This window comes from Phalacrocorax carbo, chromosome 3, assembly GCF_963921805.1.
Source record: "Phalacrocorax carbo chromosome 3, bPhaCar2.1, whole genome shotgun sequence".
NCBI classification, from domain to species: domain Eukaryota; kingdom Metazoa; phylum Chordata; class Aves; order Suliformes; family Phalacrocoracidae; genus Phalacrocorax; species Phalacrocorax carbo.
The window spans coordinates 121,077,583-121,093,638 of NC_087515.1; the positions used below are offsets into that span (position 1 = coordinate 121,077,583).

At 42.7% G+C, this 16,056-nt stretch overlaps 1 protein-coding gene across 5 annotated transcripts in view; it reads left to right on the forward strand.

Annotated features, from left to right (window-relative positions):
• KLHL29 (kelch like family member 29) overlaps positions 1 to 16,056 on the forward strand; it is a 415,004-nt gene that overhangs the window by 261,265 nt on the left and 137,683 nt on the right. For 3 of the 5 annotated variants that reach the window (XM_064448128.1, XM_064448130.1, XM_064448129.1), the window contains exons 4-6: positions 1,017 to 1,130; positions 7,416 to 7,557; positions 8,312 to 8,854. In XM_064448128.1, the coding sequence (XP_064304198.1) occupies positions 1,017 to 1,130; positions 7,416 to 7,557; positions 8,312 to 8,854 (799 nt within the window). The remainder of the gene's footprint in view (positions 1 to 1,016; positions 1,131 to 7,415; positions 7,558 to 8,311; positions 8,855 to 16,056) is intronic. The other 2 variants (XM_064448133.1, XM_064448132.1) reach the window with 2 other exon arrangements.

A 16,056-nucleotide genomic window follows, 5' to 3' on the forward strand; every position in this document is an offset into this window, starting at 1 on the left:
TGACCGAGTATACTTTGATCCTTTTTTAGAAAAAGAATTCTCTGTTCTCCCTTAAAGAAAGCTTCCCGAGACCCGGATCAGATTATGGAAGCTAAAGTGAGCACACAAAAGTGCTTGTTAGAAAGTGAAATTTATGTGCAAACTAAATGTGTCCTTGATGATAGCCCTATTGATCAAGCTAAGTTAATAAATCAGTAATATCATGCAGCATTGTTCAACACTCACAGGCTTATCTTGGTTTTCTTTATTTTTCTCTTTTTTTTTAATGTGCCTGCTGTGTAGGCAGAGAACATGCACTTTCCTGCCACGGAGTGTGTACTACAATTGAAACACTGAATTCAGAGGGCTTGAATGTAAAATGTCGGCATCCAATACAACAAAAGGGAACTTTTATGGAAGTAGCTTAATGCAGGAATTGGAGCCTAAAGTACACATCTTTTACCTCTTAAGCATTCCTCTCTTTATTTCTTATGCTTTAGGCCCTGATCCAGAATGAAATTCACGGCCCTGTTTGGATAATTAAAAGAAATCCATGGGAAATTTGGAACAAAAATGCCATATGGAGCAACTTCTGAACCTGTCAATGGCCAGCATTTGCATTCAGGATAAATGTTTAGTTTTCAAGCAATCTGCCATTAGGTCATTCTCAAGTAGCTTTGCCAGCACACAAGGGTTACATCCTTTGTACACCCTTGGGATTCTGGTCTGACAAGTGCTTATCCATTATTACCCATATTTCTTTTTGCCCTCTTATAAAAAGCACTTACGATGAACTGGATTTATCTGCGTCTACCATGGGATGCCTGCAGGATCTCTGAGAGCCCTCGTGCATCGCTTAGTGCATGTTCTCTGTAGTACGTGCTGCCGCGTTGTTCCTGATGTTGCGCATTTTCCTCCGTTGTGAGATGATTTTGCTTTTGTAGCTTTGCTCTGATTTGGGGTTGATCTGCATGCCGACCGTGTTAGCAGAGGAGGTTCTGCTCAGGCTAAAGTGGGGCTTCTGTGCTCGAACCCAGTGTCGTGCGCTGATGTCCCTGGTGTCCTGGAGCAGCAAGTGTCGCAGCCGGGACCTCGGTTCGATACCTCAGCTCCGTTCCCTGATGTTCTCGCTGAGAAACGAAGGCAGCTGGGTGAGTACCTGAGCCTCTGCTGGTGAAATTTGCCAAGACAGAATACAAAGTGCCATTTATGACGCAATTCTTATCATTCCATGATTCCACATTCATTCCCACCTAATACCGAGCACCCAACTGGAGCACTGGTGTGGAGGCAGTGGTTGTCCTGGGCAGTGCAGCCACCAGAAAGAAATAGATATCACCTACGGTCAATTCACAACCTTTTTTTATCCCATCTTTCTACCCGCTTTTCCATAACCTCATTCCTCCTCTTGCCTCTCCAAACCTACAGCCAGGGTGGACAGGGAGCCTTAGAAAGGATTAATGAAACAGTAGCATTTGACCCATTCCTGGTATGGAGTTATGTTCCATTTCATTGTCAGAGCTTGGGAATTTGGATGACTGTCTTATTTAGGAGGGTAACCCAGGCACAAACGTGAATGAGATGGCAAAGAGGCTCAGCCCAGGAAAGATGGGGTTGATGTTGGTGGGGGGAAGAAGCTGGACATGCTTATGCATCTGCCTTCATAGCAGCTCACAGACTGGGTGGTGAGAAGCTCCGCTATGCACAGAGCCGGGATCAGGGCTGGGTGAAGGCAGTTGTGCTGTGCCTGTCTGGGACGTGGGCCCCACTGCACTCACGGGTTTTGCCAAGCCTGTGTCATTAACCTAAGGTGGGGGGTGTCTTTAAATCCTCTGAAAAACGGGAATGGATGCCGACTGTACCCTGCTGCTACACCATGTGTCTCGCCTGGAGGCTATACCTCAGTGCTCCAGAGCTCACACTCGCTGGTGGCTGGCCGCTGGATGGTGTTTAAGATGCCAGTATTGAATTATTCTCTCCACTTGAGAGAGAACTAAGACTTCTTTGTCTTTTATGCAGGGCAGCAACATTTTTCCTATGAGTTAACTGCATTATTCTCTTTCTCACTGCTCCAGCATTAGCTTTGGAAAGAGAAAAACAACGCTGTGTCATCGCAGAATTGCCTGGTGATGGGAACTGTAAGGTAGACGAGTTCTTCTCTCCACCCATGAGCAAGTTCTTGAATGAGGTTTTACTGCAGGACAGATCATTCTATTCCTCTTGCACACTGGTCTGTCCACATCTCTTAGGTTTTTAATACATTACAGTACATTCCTCTCTTAAAACAACAGTTTCTTTTCTGTAGCCCAGCCCAACAGCCGGTGTTAGGGAGATATGGCTGTCATCATGGCATCTTTAAAAGCTCGGCATCCATCCGTAAGAGCTTCTTTGGCCATGGACTAGACTCAGAAATATGCTTGGGATGCTGTCCAACATGGTATAGGAATTTACCCCAGATGGAGATCTATCAGATTTTACATGCATGCCTTATGCACACAAAGAATACCTGTTTCATGCAATATTTAGCAGCGTGAACTACAAGTTAGACCATAAACTCTTTGGTGCAGAGACCACTGAGCTTTTTAGAGCACCAGACACGTTCAGGCTTAAAACCCAACCAGGGCTACCAGTCATTACTTGTTAGAGCAAGGCATAGCTAACAGCTTTAAAAGGAATTCCCTCATTAAATTGAAGTTGCTTTTACCCATGACAGGCCATAAAACCTGAATCCGTGGGAGGGAATGTTTGCCTCTATGCATGTGTGTGTGTTAGCCCTTTTATTTTCAATGGGGAGAGAAAATAGAGCGGGTTGCATATTGGATACATTATCTTAGTATTAAGCTGCCATTCCCAATCTCTTTTGGATAATTGGAACAGAGGATCGCTACTTCTCATCCATCACTTTAAATGAAGACCATAGTAAAATAATTTTGGTTGCTGGGAACCACAAATAGAGTCCCTCTATCCAGATTAGCTCTTTTTTGCTCATGAAACTGTTCGAATAGGCCTTAGCGCTCTGAGCTGTAACAGGATATATGTCAGCAGTTTTACAAGCCTTTGGGGAAATTGCTCAAATGTGTTTATAAGGACCTCCCAGGAAGTGTTTGGTGGTGTTGAGCCTGGGGAAAATTGTACTGGAATTTTTGTTGTTTGATTTTTGTTGTTGTTGGGTTGGGTTTTTTAAATTCATCCAACATACTCTCTAATGCTGGTAGCAGTCCAGTAGGTTTTATGTTTCCATCAATGTAAAAAAGCTCTTACTAAAAATTTAGGTCTTATTTCATCAAAGATTTGTGAAACTTTGGACTTAAAGTCAGACTTAGTTGTAGCTATGCCTCCTGAACACCTAATAGTAACCATGTAAACTGATGCAGTATAGACTGAATCGCTAATTCCCAATCTTTGGCACCAGCTGATTGCTGTGAACTCACGAACTTTCTTGTGGATATTCTGCAAAGCCCCATGAATCTGACGGGTTTTAATGTTTTAATTTAATAAGGTTCAGTGGACCAGCTGTACACCAATTACTGTTGCCTATGGGCCATGGTTTATGACTGTTTGAGCTACAACAAATCGACAACCTGGCAACTTGTCTGTGTTAGTCTCATGTAATTCTGAAATTGTTCCATCTTGCTCCGTTCTGCCTGTACATCTATATTGCAGTTAATTTTCTTAAAACTGGGAGATTGCTCACTGCTGGAGTTCAAAGTGGCAGGCATGAGGTGAAATGCAAGCTTCAGCTGAAAATTGTGTTTCTTCTTAATAGTTATTTCAAACAAAAGAGGAAAAAAATCCTCAGCTTTGCATTTGGGGTACTCTGTCTGTGACAAAGAGCCCAGATTGAACATTTTGGGGGTGCTACAAAGATGCTGGTGATTGCTTCAGTAATCTTTGTAGTCTGCCATGAATTTCAGGCAATTAAATAGCCAATGCTGCTGTTGACTAGCCAGGCTTCAACAGACCTTTCAGAAACCTTCTTGTCTTTTCATGTAAATAGACATTTGGCAGTATTTTAAGATGTATACCCAGTAGATTTTGTAATGCATTTCCTTTTTTCATGTGTTTCGTGTTTAATTCAAACAAGCATCTGACATGAAAGCTAAAGATAAAAGTGTAACATAGTACAATTAGTTTCTGTGAAGTCTGCAGATCACTAATGGAACACATCTCTTCCCCCTGCACAACTAGCATAATACAGGCCATTTTTTGGTCATTTGTGTTGTACATTAAAAGCATCAAATAGAGTGCTGTCATGTGCCTGAGCGCATGGACAGAGAGTTCCTCTGTTTGATAACGCTGGAAATAATTTTGCTTTCCGGGTAGGCAAATCAGTAATTGCTGCAATCAGATCAGAGGCATGTAACACTTGTAATGTAATCCTTTATATATTAAGAAAAATAATCCAGAAATTAGATCAGAGACCAGAAGTGTGTATATATATATTATTTTTTTTTAAAAAAAGTTCAGGAAGCTGTTTTTCTGTTTCCACCACCATTATTGTCTAAACTGTGTTTCATGAATGTGTGTTTTGATTTCATACCAGCTAATCTCTAGCTCTTTCTGATCAAATAAATACAAGCTCAGGAGTACAGTTTGAAAGCAATATGCTGGACCTGTGCATTTAAATCCACTGAGCCTCTAAGAAGCAGGGTTTGTGAGCATATTTAGTGAAAAAAAAATTTGGAAAAAACTAGCATTTTGTATAAGTGGAGGAGAGGCATTTATTGACAGCAAACCTGCAAACCTCCTTCCTCTGTATTAGTGCTCAAAGTATGGAATTTAGATCTAGATCTGGGTGCAAATGTCCACCAGTTTCAAATGTGTCTGATCTGGTGCTCTAGTTTTTTGGAAAGCAAGCTTTCAGTTGCAAAATAGGCAACCGGATTTTTGTAGGATTTAGGAGAGCTGTGTCACACACTCCCTTTCTTACCCATTCTGTACAGAACATATGGGTTCTTTTAAAATTATAGCATGTGTGTGGTTCTGTATTATTTAAGGTACAGGAATATTTTTTCTTCTTTTAGATCGACACTGTTTTAAAGCAGCTTGGGGATGTAACACAGTTGCACAAGATGCTGCGCATGTTGACAATGTCACACAATAATGAGAAGTATGTATTTCAAACCCACTTATAAGACACAGTTCATACAACAAAGAAATGCAACACACAGATGCCACATGTGGAACGTGCAGGGCATGATTTGAGTCTTGAATCCTCCTGTCCATCTTTGATGATTTGTAAAAATGTCCAGTACTCTATATTGCATTTACTGTTTTCTAAAGCTTTGCTTTGGGATAAATAATAGTGTTTCTGGGAGTAGTATCTTAGCTGTTTTATAGGCAGAGAATGCTGGTGGTCCTTTTTTTTTTTTTCTCCTTTCTTCTTCTACTACAGAATGTTTTGGCCACAGTGAAACAGTTTAGCTAGATCCAAAGGGATGCTGCTAACATGAACTGGTAAACCACCAACAGTGTTATATCCTCCTGTGTCAAAGACCCTGTACAATGTAGAAGCTAAAGGTATTCAGATAAGCCTTTACTCAGGACAATTTATAAATAGAAAGCATTTCAAAACTGAGATTTATTTCTTCCCCTCCTGTGTTTTCTTTGCCATGAATACAACAGAAGGAATCTTAAAGCTCTTACTTGTCTGCATGTCCTCTCTTTTTGCCTTGCCTGACTCTCATTTTCATATGAACTGCAAACGTTGTAGAAGGTTTGAAAAGTTAAGAAAATTAAAATGGTGGGGGCAGAAGGAAATATGAATCTAAAACCTGGACATCACTGTCCTTGTTGCCAGTAGAATAAGGAAAAAAAAAAAAAAACCTGGAGAAGTTAACATTTTTAAAAAAAAACCTGCTGCATCTTGAAAAAACGAAAAATTAATTTGGGCATAAGCTGAAAATTCTCACTTCTGGATTCTCTACAAAAGAAGACATTAAGAATCATGTTTCTTTGTGACCATCTGCATTTAACAAAGTATAGCATTTCTAGTTGGGAAAATATTTCCATTGTGGCTTCTGGAAGCAAAGAAAGCAGCACAGCAAAAATCCTCCATCAAGGTCTGCACCCAGGACTCCTGACCCCCAGAGCCCACGGAGGATAAAGCTTAGCTGGAAAAGGGAGTGGGTGACAGATGTCAGAGGCATTTCGATGAAGGAGGGAGCCTTGGAGCAGTGCAGAAGAGCTAGCAGAGATGTCAGTAGGGCAGAAGGGAAGGCAGGAGGAAGCCACTGAATGTAGGCATGTCCAGTGGGTTTAAAGAGCTCAGGAATGACTGATGGGCTTGGGAAAGGTGTGCGTGTATTTGCAGAGGGCATAAATGGGTTTGCTAATGACTTCTTTTCATGGGGTGATTGAAGTACTGGTGATGGGAAAAAAGCTGCTGTTGTTGACAGCGATTTTTTCATTGGTACTATGTGACCCAGGGCATTTATGGAGCTGCTGTACCCACGTCTTGGAGCTAAATTACTTCCCAGATGTAAGGCAAACAAGTGATTGCTCAGAGTGGTCTCCTGTTCTTTATGGCTTCAGTCCTCAATACTCATTCAGCAATAGGCAGCTGGTTCCGTTTTCTTGGTTTAGAGGTTCTGACACCAGTAAAAACAAAACAAACAAAAAAACACCTTTTAATCTTCCAGCAATGAAATACGCTGCAGAGTTAAATAAATGAGACCTGCTGGAGCACCCTTGTTTTCTACAGGCCTTTGCTCAGCAAAGACATGATTGTTTGGGAGAATCCCCTAAAACTGCAGGGGGGGCTGGCTTAGCATTTAAATCCACATGACAGTTCCTTTATCTCTTTGAGATATCCCTTTGATGATTATTCAGCCCCGATACTTCCCCTACTTTACAGTTATTTTAACATCTCTGAAGAACTGCCAACATACCCACTTTAGCAGCCAATGAGTGTTACGCTGCTTTTTTTTATTGGCATTCAATTTGAAGGGTTGACAGACAGTAAATACTAAGACTTCTTTTTACTGTTCTACAGTAATTTGTCCTACAGTTGTAAATAAGTCTCTCTTGTTCTGCCTTCTGCTAAACAAAACCCAACATTTTTGGAAGAGATTGAGCAAACAGAAGATTGTCCCATTTTATGTAAGCTGTGACTGAATGGATATTACCATATGTGGGGTTTGGTGTTTGTTATTTTCAAGCCAAAAGAAGCAACTTTTTTTTGAGAACGCTCGTTTGATGTAGATTTTTTTTAAAGGTTGATGTATTAAATTTCCAGAAGTATTATTTTCAAATATATTGTATATTCTGTATGGACATGTCATGCAAGCCTGGAGGAGAATGATATCTAAAGATTTTAGGATATCCTCTTGGACTATAACAAACAAACAAACAAGCAGGCTACTAGCTATGAGGAACAGTAATTATTCCCAATAGTCTGAACATTTTTATTCTGTATTTTTTTCTTTCTCTGGTAGACACCTTGCATTTCCAAGACTGAAAATCAGCCTCAAGGACTTGCAACAAGCATCAGGTGGGGACAGACACCTATCAATCAGTCCACACCCTGGGACACTGATGAGCCTCCATCTAAACAGATGAGGGAGAATGAAAACCCAGGTATGTTTCTAATCTTATTTGTAATTCTACAAGGGAAAATCATTCACAGCAAATTCAATGCGCTATCTCCATTTACTTCTGTAAATTAGACTTCATTGTGAGCCCTTTCTTTATTCTTTAGCAGGGTTTTTCTCTCATTGTAAAGACCCCTCAAGTTTCTTCTGTGCTGGGGCTAATATAAATGTATTAAGATGCCTGCAAGTTCATTAGAGTGGGTTTTTTTTCTCCTTCTCTGCCTTCACTAGAGGAAAAGGCACTCTGTAATACCTTAAGACCTCTTTTGTGTCCAGAACTACCTGAAATGATTTCCAGCTTCCAGACACATATCATACATTGTGCTACTATGCCAGACGTCTAATTACAATCTCTTTGTAGTGGCTGGAGCACCATTATTATACACACAGAGTGTTTGTCAGGGAGCCGTGAAAGCACGGTGGGGAAAGAGGTTAATTTTCTTGGAAGCGTGTGCTTAAGCTGCATAAAGTGCAAAATACATAAAACTGCAAACATGCCGCATGTCACCTGATGAGTATTTTAACAATTGCACTCACATCACTGGAGCAATTTTATGCACTTACCGGTTGGGAAGGGTTCCAGACCCTGAACCGCTTTAGATACAGCGAAGGAGAAGGGCGCGTCAGTGCAATTCGGTAGCGGATGCGGGTGCAGGAGGGAAAGGCTGAGGGGGTTATTTTTGTTCTGGTCTCCCCTGTGCCAAGCCCGCCGCCATTGCCGGCCTTCCTTCGTGCCGCAGGTGCAGCGCCCTGGGTCACCACAGTGGCGGCCGGCAGCCAGCCCGCCCTGATCACGCACTCCTACGGGATGACGCAGCCGCCCACCTTCAGCCCGGCCGCCAACGTCCAGGCCCCCGTCATTGGCGTGACGCCCTCCCTCCCTCCGCACGTCACCCCCCAGCTCCCGCTGATGCCTGCCCACTACCAGCTCCAGCCGCAGCCCTCCCAGCCCCTCAGCAACATGGTGGTCAACCTCCAGAGCCAGCCCTTGTACACCAACAGCCAGCCCCTCAGCATGTCCTCCATGAGCGGCGTGGGTCCGGTGGCCCACCCGGGACCCGGGGCGGTGGGCAACGGCCACCTGGCCTGCCCCATGCTGCCGCCGCCACCGCCGGCACTGCCCTCGGCCGCCCTGCCCAGCAGCGCGCCCACCGCCAACGGGCAGGCGGCTGCCCCGCTGCCCCCCAGCACAGCAGGGGGCCCAGACAACACCAACGGGGTGCAGATGCTGCGGACGATCGGCGTGGGGAAGTACGAGTTCACGGATCCCTGGCACCCCAAAGGTAAGGCGGGCCAGCTCGGCCCCGCGGGGCGCGCGGGCGGGTGGCGGGGCTGAGGATGGCGGTGGACCCCCACGCCTCCGCGCCGCTGTCTTCGGGCCCGCCGACCCAGCTCCGGCATCTGTCTCCACGCTTTCCTTTGATGCATAGCTTTGTTGAGTTAATGACGACAAAAAGCAGTGTGTTAGAAAGGTGGAGGACCAGCCATGGGCATATTTTGTAGCGAAGAACAGCTTTCAGGCCTGTCAGATAAGCTGGGTCTCCCTACGGTAAAGCGACTGTCATCCTGTGACTCTCCCTTTGAAACGCTCACCCATGCTTCCATCCGACCACTTTCCTTCTGGCCTCAGTTGTGCATCAGTCACAACGCTAACCTTCTTCAACCATCATCTTCTCCCCCCTCTAGTAGGAGCCCAAGCCAAATGCAAGTAACAAGCCAAAACGTTCAGTGTTAAGGGGAAAACTCTTCATTATCAGCTTCATTGGGCTCAAATGCTGCAAAACACCCTGAATAGTCATGAGCTTCCTGAGAGGTTGACCTTTTCTGATAAGTAGTTTCTAAATGAGCCACACCACTGGGTCACGTTGAAGTGTTATTTCCAAGTGTCTTGCCTTAGACACTTCAAAAATACCTACACTTTGTGTACTTAGTTTCTAATTTCATGAGCAGAGTTTTCCCTGCCTCCCTTAAAAATCATGACTGTACCACATGTGCAGGTAAAGCAAAATGTAGCTTACAATAATATAAATGCAGACCTATCAGCAAAATCAATTAAATTGATTAAAAAAAAAAGCACACCTCAAAGGCTTCATTAAGTCTGTGATATTTTATGTATACATTTGTATTCAGACACAATCCATGTGTAAATTATTTACTTGCCACAAGCTATTAAGTTCTATTGTGTAGCTCTGTATTAAAGACAAGGAATCTCTATTAAAAATGATTAGTCCAATAACTCTTCCTACTCATTACATAAATTGTACTGTGGTATGTGCTCATCCTTACCAAACGTCTCTTGAAAAGGAGTTAAGGTGCAAGCTCAGCGGTACTTTTCTAAAGCGGAACACTTGGACTGCTTTTAAATTTTCAACTCCAAGCCCCAAATACGATGAAAACACTTGCTGCATAGTGAGCCTCTGCATTTTTTCTTTAAGATCTACTTGGGCTTTAAGTGATACCGGCCCAGTCAGATAGCAAAAAATTCACCAACAGTTTCTTTATAAGACTTTTGTTAATTCTTTCGCTTTAAAAAAAAAATCAAAATCCACAAAAGCAATTTGTCAGGTTAGGTTTATAAATTGCAAACCTTTGATTTTTGTAGAAGGAGAAAGGGGAGAGATTTATACCCTAATCCTGGTAGACTGAGCTGTAGAGGTTCTGCTGGATGTCTCTCCTCTCTGTGGAAGCTATTTGTCTTCTAAAAGGCATCATCTCCACTTTTCATAGCCACCTATCCCAATTTGCTGGACTGGATACTCGGATACATGATCAAATTAACACAATTTAAAGGATTACTTGGTGTCATTGGAGACATGTGAGAATATACAATACAAGGAAAAACACATAAGCGTAAACCACTTTCACTGTGGTAATTTGATCACATATCTGAGCCCGAGTGACACTAACCTAGTGAGACAAATGAGCATGTCAGTGACTGCACACTTGAGGTTAGGAATACTCTTAAATGCCTTGCATACTTAGGGCCAGTAGCACCAGCTGTTATTTACTCTTCCTCCATCAATTAACCTTCAGCATATCTCTGGCTAGCAGATGAAGTAAACTTCAAATCAGCCTAAATAAAAAGATTGTAAAATATTTAATCAGTCTTTTAATATTTGATTCACAAAGTTTTAATCAGCATTCTTGCTTCAACTGCTGTAAACCCTAGCCTGGTCTAATTGTCCAAGCACCGCTGAGCACAGTCAGCTGAGGAGGTTGTTATTAGGAGGAGGTTATCATTAAGGTGAGGAGGAGAGTTCCTCCCTAGAGTATGCCAGGCATAGCTCTGGTCTGGGATTCGGAAACCTTTGTACCTAAGGAGAATATTAAAACAAGCAGTATTTCTAATCCATGACAACTGCTGACACATTAGCCATACTGTACCTTATAAACTGTAAGCTAGACAACTGTTTTCCCAGGGATTAATCAGCTTCTCTGTGACCATCAGCTCTTGAGTTATTCCTGTGATTAAAAACAAAGAAACATAAGATAAGGAAGCATGCATATACAAAAGTCTCATAAGCAGGACCTATTTTATAGAGGAAAAGTAATCTCTCCCTCCATTTCCTGTCTTAAAGGCCCTTACTTCTAAAGCTATAATTCTTCTTGTCAAACCTAAAGTCAGAAAAGATATATGTTGGGTTTGTTTGTTTTAAATGAGAGAAAGAATCAGGAAGGAGAAGACAACTGGGTGTCTAACCAGACCTTAAAGCGTCGCTAGGATAAAATTCTTAATATAAACTGTATGGATTTCAATGTGGCTCAATTTTCAAATTATTTTTTCTTTTAATTTCTGCCCTCAGGGTTTTCAGTCTCTAAAGCCTGACTGATTTCACAGTCTTACATGATAGGCACCTTTCTCTCTGGGAAGGAATGGAAACCATGAGGCAGTACTGAGCTGTTCAAATACACAAGTTCAAACTAGTTCTTTACAAGTTTCATTTAAATCTTCTCTCTCTTTCTTGGGGAACCTTGGCCAGTATTATAATAAGAGCCACTGCTAATGGCCTTAAGATCTATCTCATTATCCTGAGATACTCTGTATTATTATTTCACTTGACAATCCAGTCTTGTTCAGGTTTGAATAATTACCCAGCCATCCCTTAAGTGAAAGAGCAGTTCTTGCTGGTTAATATGATAGGGTTTCGTATATTTTTAGACTTTATTAGGGAGCTGATTGGAAACGTCATGTTTTATTTCCCATCATTATCTTTCATTTGGCTGTGTACTCGTTGGGACTACATTATACTGTATTCATGCAGAACTAGGTTTCTTAAGTCGCTGTTTCTAAACAAAAGTAAAAAAATATATTGCCAAAAGATAAAGGCACTGCTAGTATGCCATCTCATTTGCAATAGGTCAAGAGATCTCGCTTACATAACTGAAAGAGTCGAGTCATTTCGGTGGCTCTGCAAAAAATACATTTTGATATCAAGAATTGTGATACAAAACAGATATGTCATTCTCTTTACAGTGTCACAGCAAATTCCCACCTAATTCCATTGAAATGACTTTTAAGAAAATAATTTTTACACAGATTAGGGAATCTTATTGGTCTTAGTGGGTTATATTCTGTGAAGGGATTTTTTCTTGCCTCTGTAATATGTTAAATACGAATGTTAAGTTTAGCTACATGATCCATTTACTTAGTGAATTTATAAAGGAGCCACATTATGAGAGACATGAATAGTGTTTCAAAGTAATTATTGCTTTTAGCATTGTGGGAAGAACTGTAGAGCTGCCTTATGAAATGCATGGAATCTTTCACCAAATACAATCAACAGCAGTTCCGAGAGGTGTCTGGTTCGGCCTGTAATTGCCCTTTGGATAGGATTTATGCCAAATACTCCTAGCTGACTTCAAAAGCCATGTCACCTTAACACAGACCTGTAACCTAATATTTTAGAACAGAATCAACCCTTGTTTTCTTTCTATGTCCTAAGTCTTGCTCTGTAATCTAAAGATTAAGTACCAGGGTAATTAATAAAGCTGAATATTTAGAACCATGGAGTTGTTCACTGTGAACATATTCAGTGAAGATCCACTGAAGTTCACATAGCCAAATTTTTATGTGGCTTCTTCAGGAAATACAGAGTTGCAAATAATATTCAAACATAATTTCAGTATTTTCAGGCTACATGATGTGCCAGCACAAGTTGTCGCTTGCACAACATGCCTGCAGGGAAGAGAGAGGGACGGAAATCATCCCTTCAGTTTCTGACACAAAGTACCGGTATACCGTGCCATGGCACAGTGGCAGAGAACAGCATCCTTGTGCCTGCCAATCCAGTTGAGTCCAAACACAGAGAAATTAATCAGTCTGATGAAGGACTAGAAGAGATTACTTTCCTTGCAGAATTAATGAGTGACTGAGGTTTAGTTCTTGACTTTTTCATAGGGCAGTATGCTTCTTTATGTCCAAGACTTGTAGTAAATCCAAAACTGAACCCTTGGGGGGTAGCCCTCCATATGCAGGACATAAGTGTTCCAGCCTGGACTCTGAGATCTGTTACACATTTGAAAAGACACTTTCTTCATCAACTTGATATACCTGGAAGCATAGTCGCTAACACAAAAAATGAGGGAAATACAGTTCATCATTGCAGTACTTTCTCCTGCAGTGTGAAATTAGCCATGGACATCATGGGTTTTAATTTGTGGATGGTCATGGATAATACTGGTATTTGTTTCCATAGTATTTTTGTTCTAAAATTCTTTGGTTTGCAGTCCTTAACTAGTGGGGAAAGAAATCAGATGCTAATCACTTTTTAAGTACCACCTCCTAAGAGTACAGGAGCAGGCAATTCCAAAATGAAGGAGGTCAGGCAGGCGAGGCAGAAGGCCAGCTTGGCTGAGCAGGGATCTTCTTCTAGAAATAAGGAGAAAAAGATTTGGATGCAGGACTGGAAGGAATACTAATGAAGTTTGCTGATGACACAAAATTGGGAGGAGCTATTGACACTCTTGAGGGCAGAGAGGCCCTGCAGAGAGATTTCGACAGACTGGAGGGCTGGGCAATCACAACTGTATGAAGTTCAACAAGGTCAAGTGCTTGATTTCACACCCGGGGCACGACGGCCCTGGCTGTACAGACGCCTGGGGAACGAGAGGCTGGAGAGCAGCTCTGCGGGGAGGGATCGGGGGGCTCTGGTCAATGGCAAGTTGAGCACGACCCAACAGCGTGCCCTGGCAGCCAAGGGGGCCAACCGTGCCCTGGGGGGCACCGAGCCCTGCATCGCAGCTGGGCGAGGGGGGGGATTGTCCTGCTCTGCCCCGCGCTGGGGCGGCCTCACCTCGAGTGCTGGGTGCAGTTTTAGGCACCGCAGTATATTAAGGGTATAAAGCTACTGGAGAGTGTCCCAAGAAAGGCCACGAAGTTGGTGAAGGGTTTAGAGGGGAAGCCTTATGAGGAGCAGCTGAAGTCCCTGGGTTTATTCAGCCTGGAGAAGAGGAGGCCGAGGGCAGCCCTCATGGCGCTCTGCAGCTCCCGCCCAAGGAGAGGAGGAGGGGCAGGCGCTGATCTCTTCTCTCTGGTGACCAACGCCAGGACCCGAGGGAATGGCAGGGAGATGTGCCAAGGGAGGGTTAGGTTGGGTATTAGGGAAAGGTCCTTCCCCCAGAGGGTGGTGGAGCCCTGGCACAGGCTCCCCAGGGAGGCATCACGGCACCAGCCTGGCGATATTCAAGAAGCACTTGGACAAGGCCCTCAGAGACACTGTGTGAACTTGGGGTTGTCCTGTGCAGGGACAGGAGGTGGACTCAATGATCCTTGTGGGTTCCTTCCAGCTCAGGGCATTCTATGATTCTATGATTAGTGTTCAGAATGTAATGACTGTAGAAACATAACAATATCAGAAATAAAATCTGAATGTTAATCCTTGTAACACTGATTTCTTAACACTTCATTTTCAAGCATTACCAAATAGCATGAACTAAACAACAACAAACAAATACTGTTGCATCATCACTTATTGATTGCACCTTTCACACTTGACTTTATTGCATTGGAATTTTCATTAGACCTCAGACAATATTTACTTTCCTTAATCATGAATAGTAACAAGGTAGACTACAACATTTTGTCAATAACCATCAACTTTTTCTTTACAAAGGCTGAATTTTCAAAGGGATTTCAGCTTGACCTGCGATTCTGTGAGTGTACCTAGTTCTGCAGGTGAATGCTCGGGGTGGGAGGTGTTTAAATTCAAAGTGCAAACTAGCATTTGGAATTCTAATAATGTTAATTAAAGGCTATTGCCTGATGAAAACTCTAGAAAGCCTGTTTTCAGTTCTATGCCTTGCACCAGAATGCATGGCCTTAGGAAAATCTCCCTTATTTTTGTTTCCATAGATACAGATAGGCAGATAGATAAATAGATAGAATACATAAAATTATAGATATAAAATTATAGATAACGTTTTAGTATGTGTGTGTACATGAATATGTATGCATATAGTTGTGGGGAAGGAAGTCTACAACAGAAATCGTAGTGCATTCTATCTCCTGTTCTTGTAGGAGAACTAGGTTAGCGCAGAGGTCTGTTAGCATTATACATGCTTCTTACTGTGTTTTCCATAAGATAGTCTTGATTTTCTGGGCAGCCTGAATCATAACAAGATACGGATGATTAGCATTCATTTGTAAGCTCATTTGGTAATGACACATAAGAGTTCACAAAATCACAGAATGGTTGAGATTGTAAGGGACCTCCGGAGGTTGTCTGGTCCAGCCCCCCTGCTCAGGCAGGACCACCTAGAGCTGTTTGCCCAGGACTGTGTCTAGATGACTTCTGAATATCTTCAAGGATGGAGATGCCACAGCCTCTCTGGGCAAGTGATCAGCCACCCTCATGGTAAAAAAGAGTTTCCTGATGTTCAGAGGGAACCTCCTGTGTTTCAGTTTGTGCCCATTGTCTCTGGTCCTGTCACCGGGCACCACTGAAAACAGCCTGACTCCATCCTCTTTGCACCCTCCTTCAGATATTTATGTACTTTGATGAGATCCCTCTGAGTCTTCTCTTCTCCAGGCTGAACAGTCCCAGCTCTATCAGTCTTTCCTCATAGGAGGGATGTTCCAGTCCCTTCATCATCTTTGTGGTCCTTTCTTGGACTATTTCCAGTATGTCCATGTCTCTGTTGTACTGAGGAGCCCAGAACTGGACACAGCTCCCCAAGTGTGGCCTCACCAGTGCTGAGTAGAGGGGAAGGATCTCCTCGCTCGACTTGCTGGCAATACTTTGCCTATTGCAGCCCAGGATAGCTTTAGCCTTCTTTGCTGCAAGGGCACACTGCTGGCTCTTGTTTTAGCATGTTCGCACACAGTAATAAACTTAAAGCAAAATGCTTGAACAGGTCCTCTAAAATCAAATCTTTTCCAAGATTAATTACAGTCATCTCTCTTTAGAATAATCTTACCAGAATTGCAAAGTTGATGAGGGTATCTAACCCATCACTTGGGTGAAACTGAAATGCATTTCACCTTTTT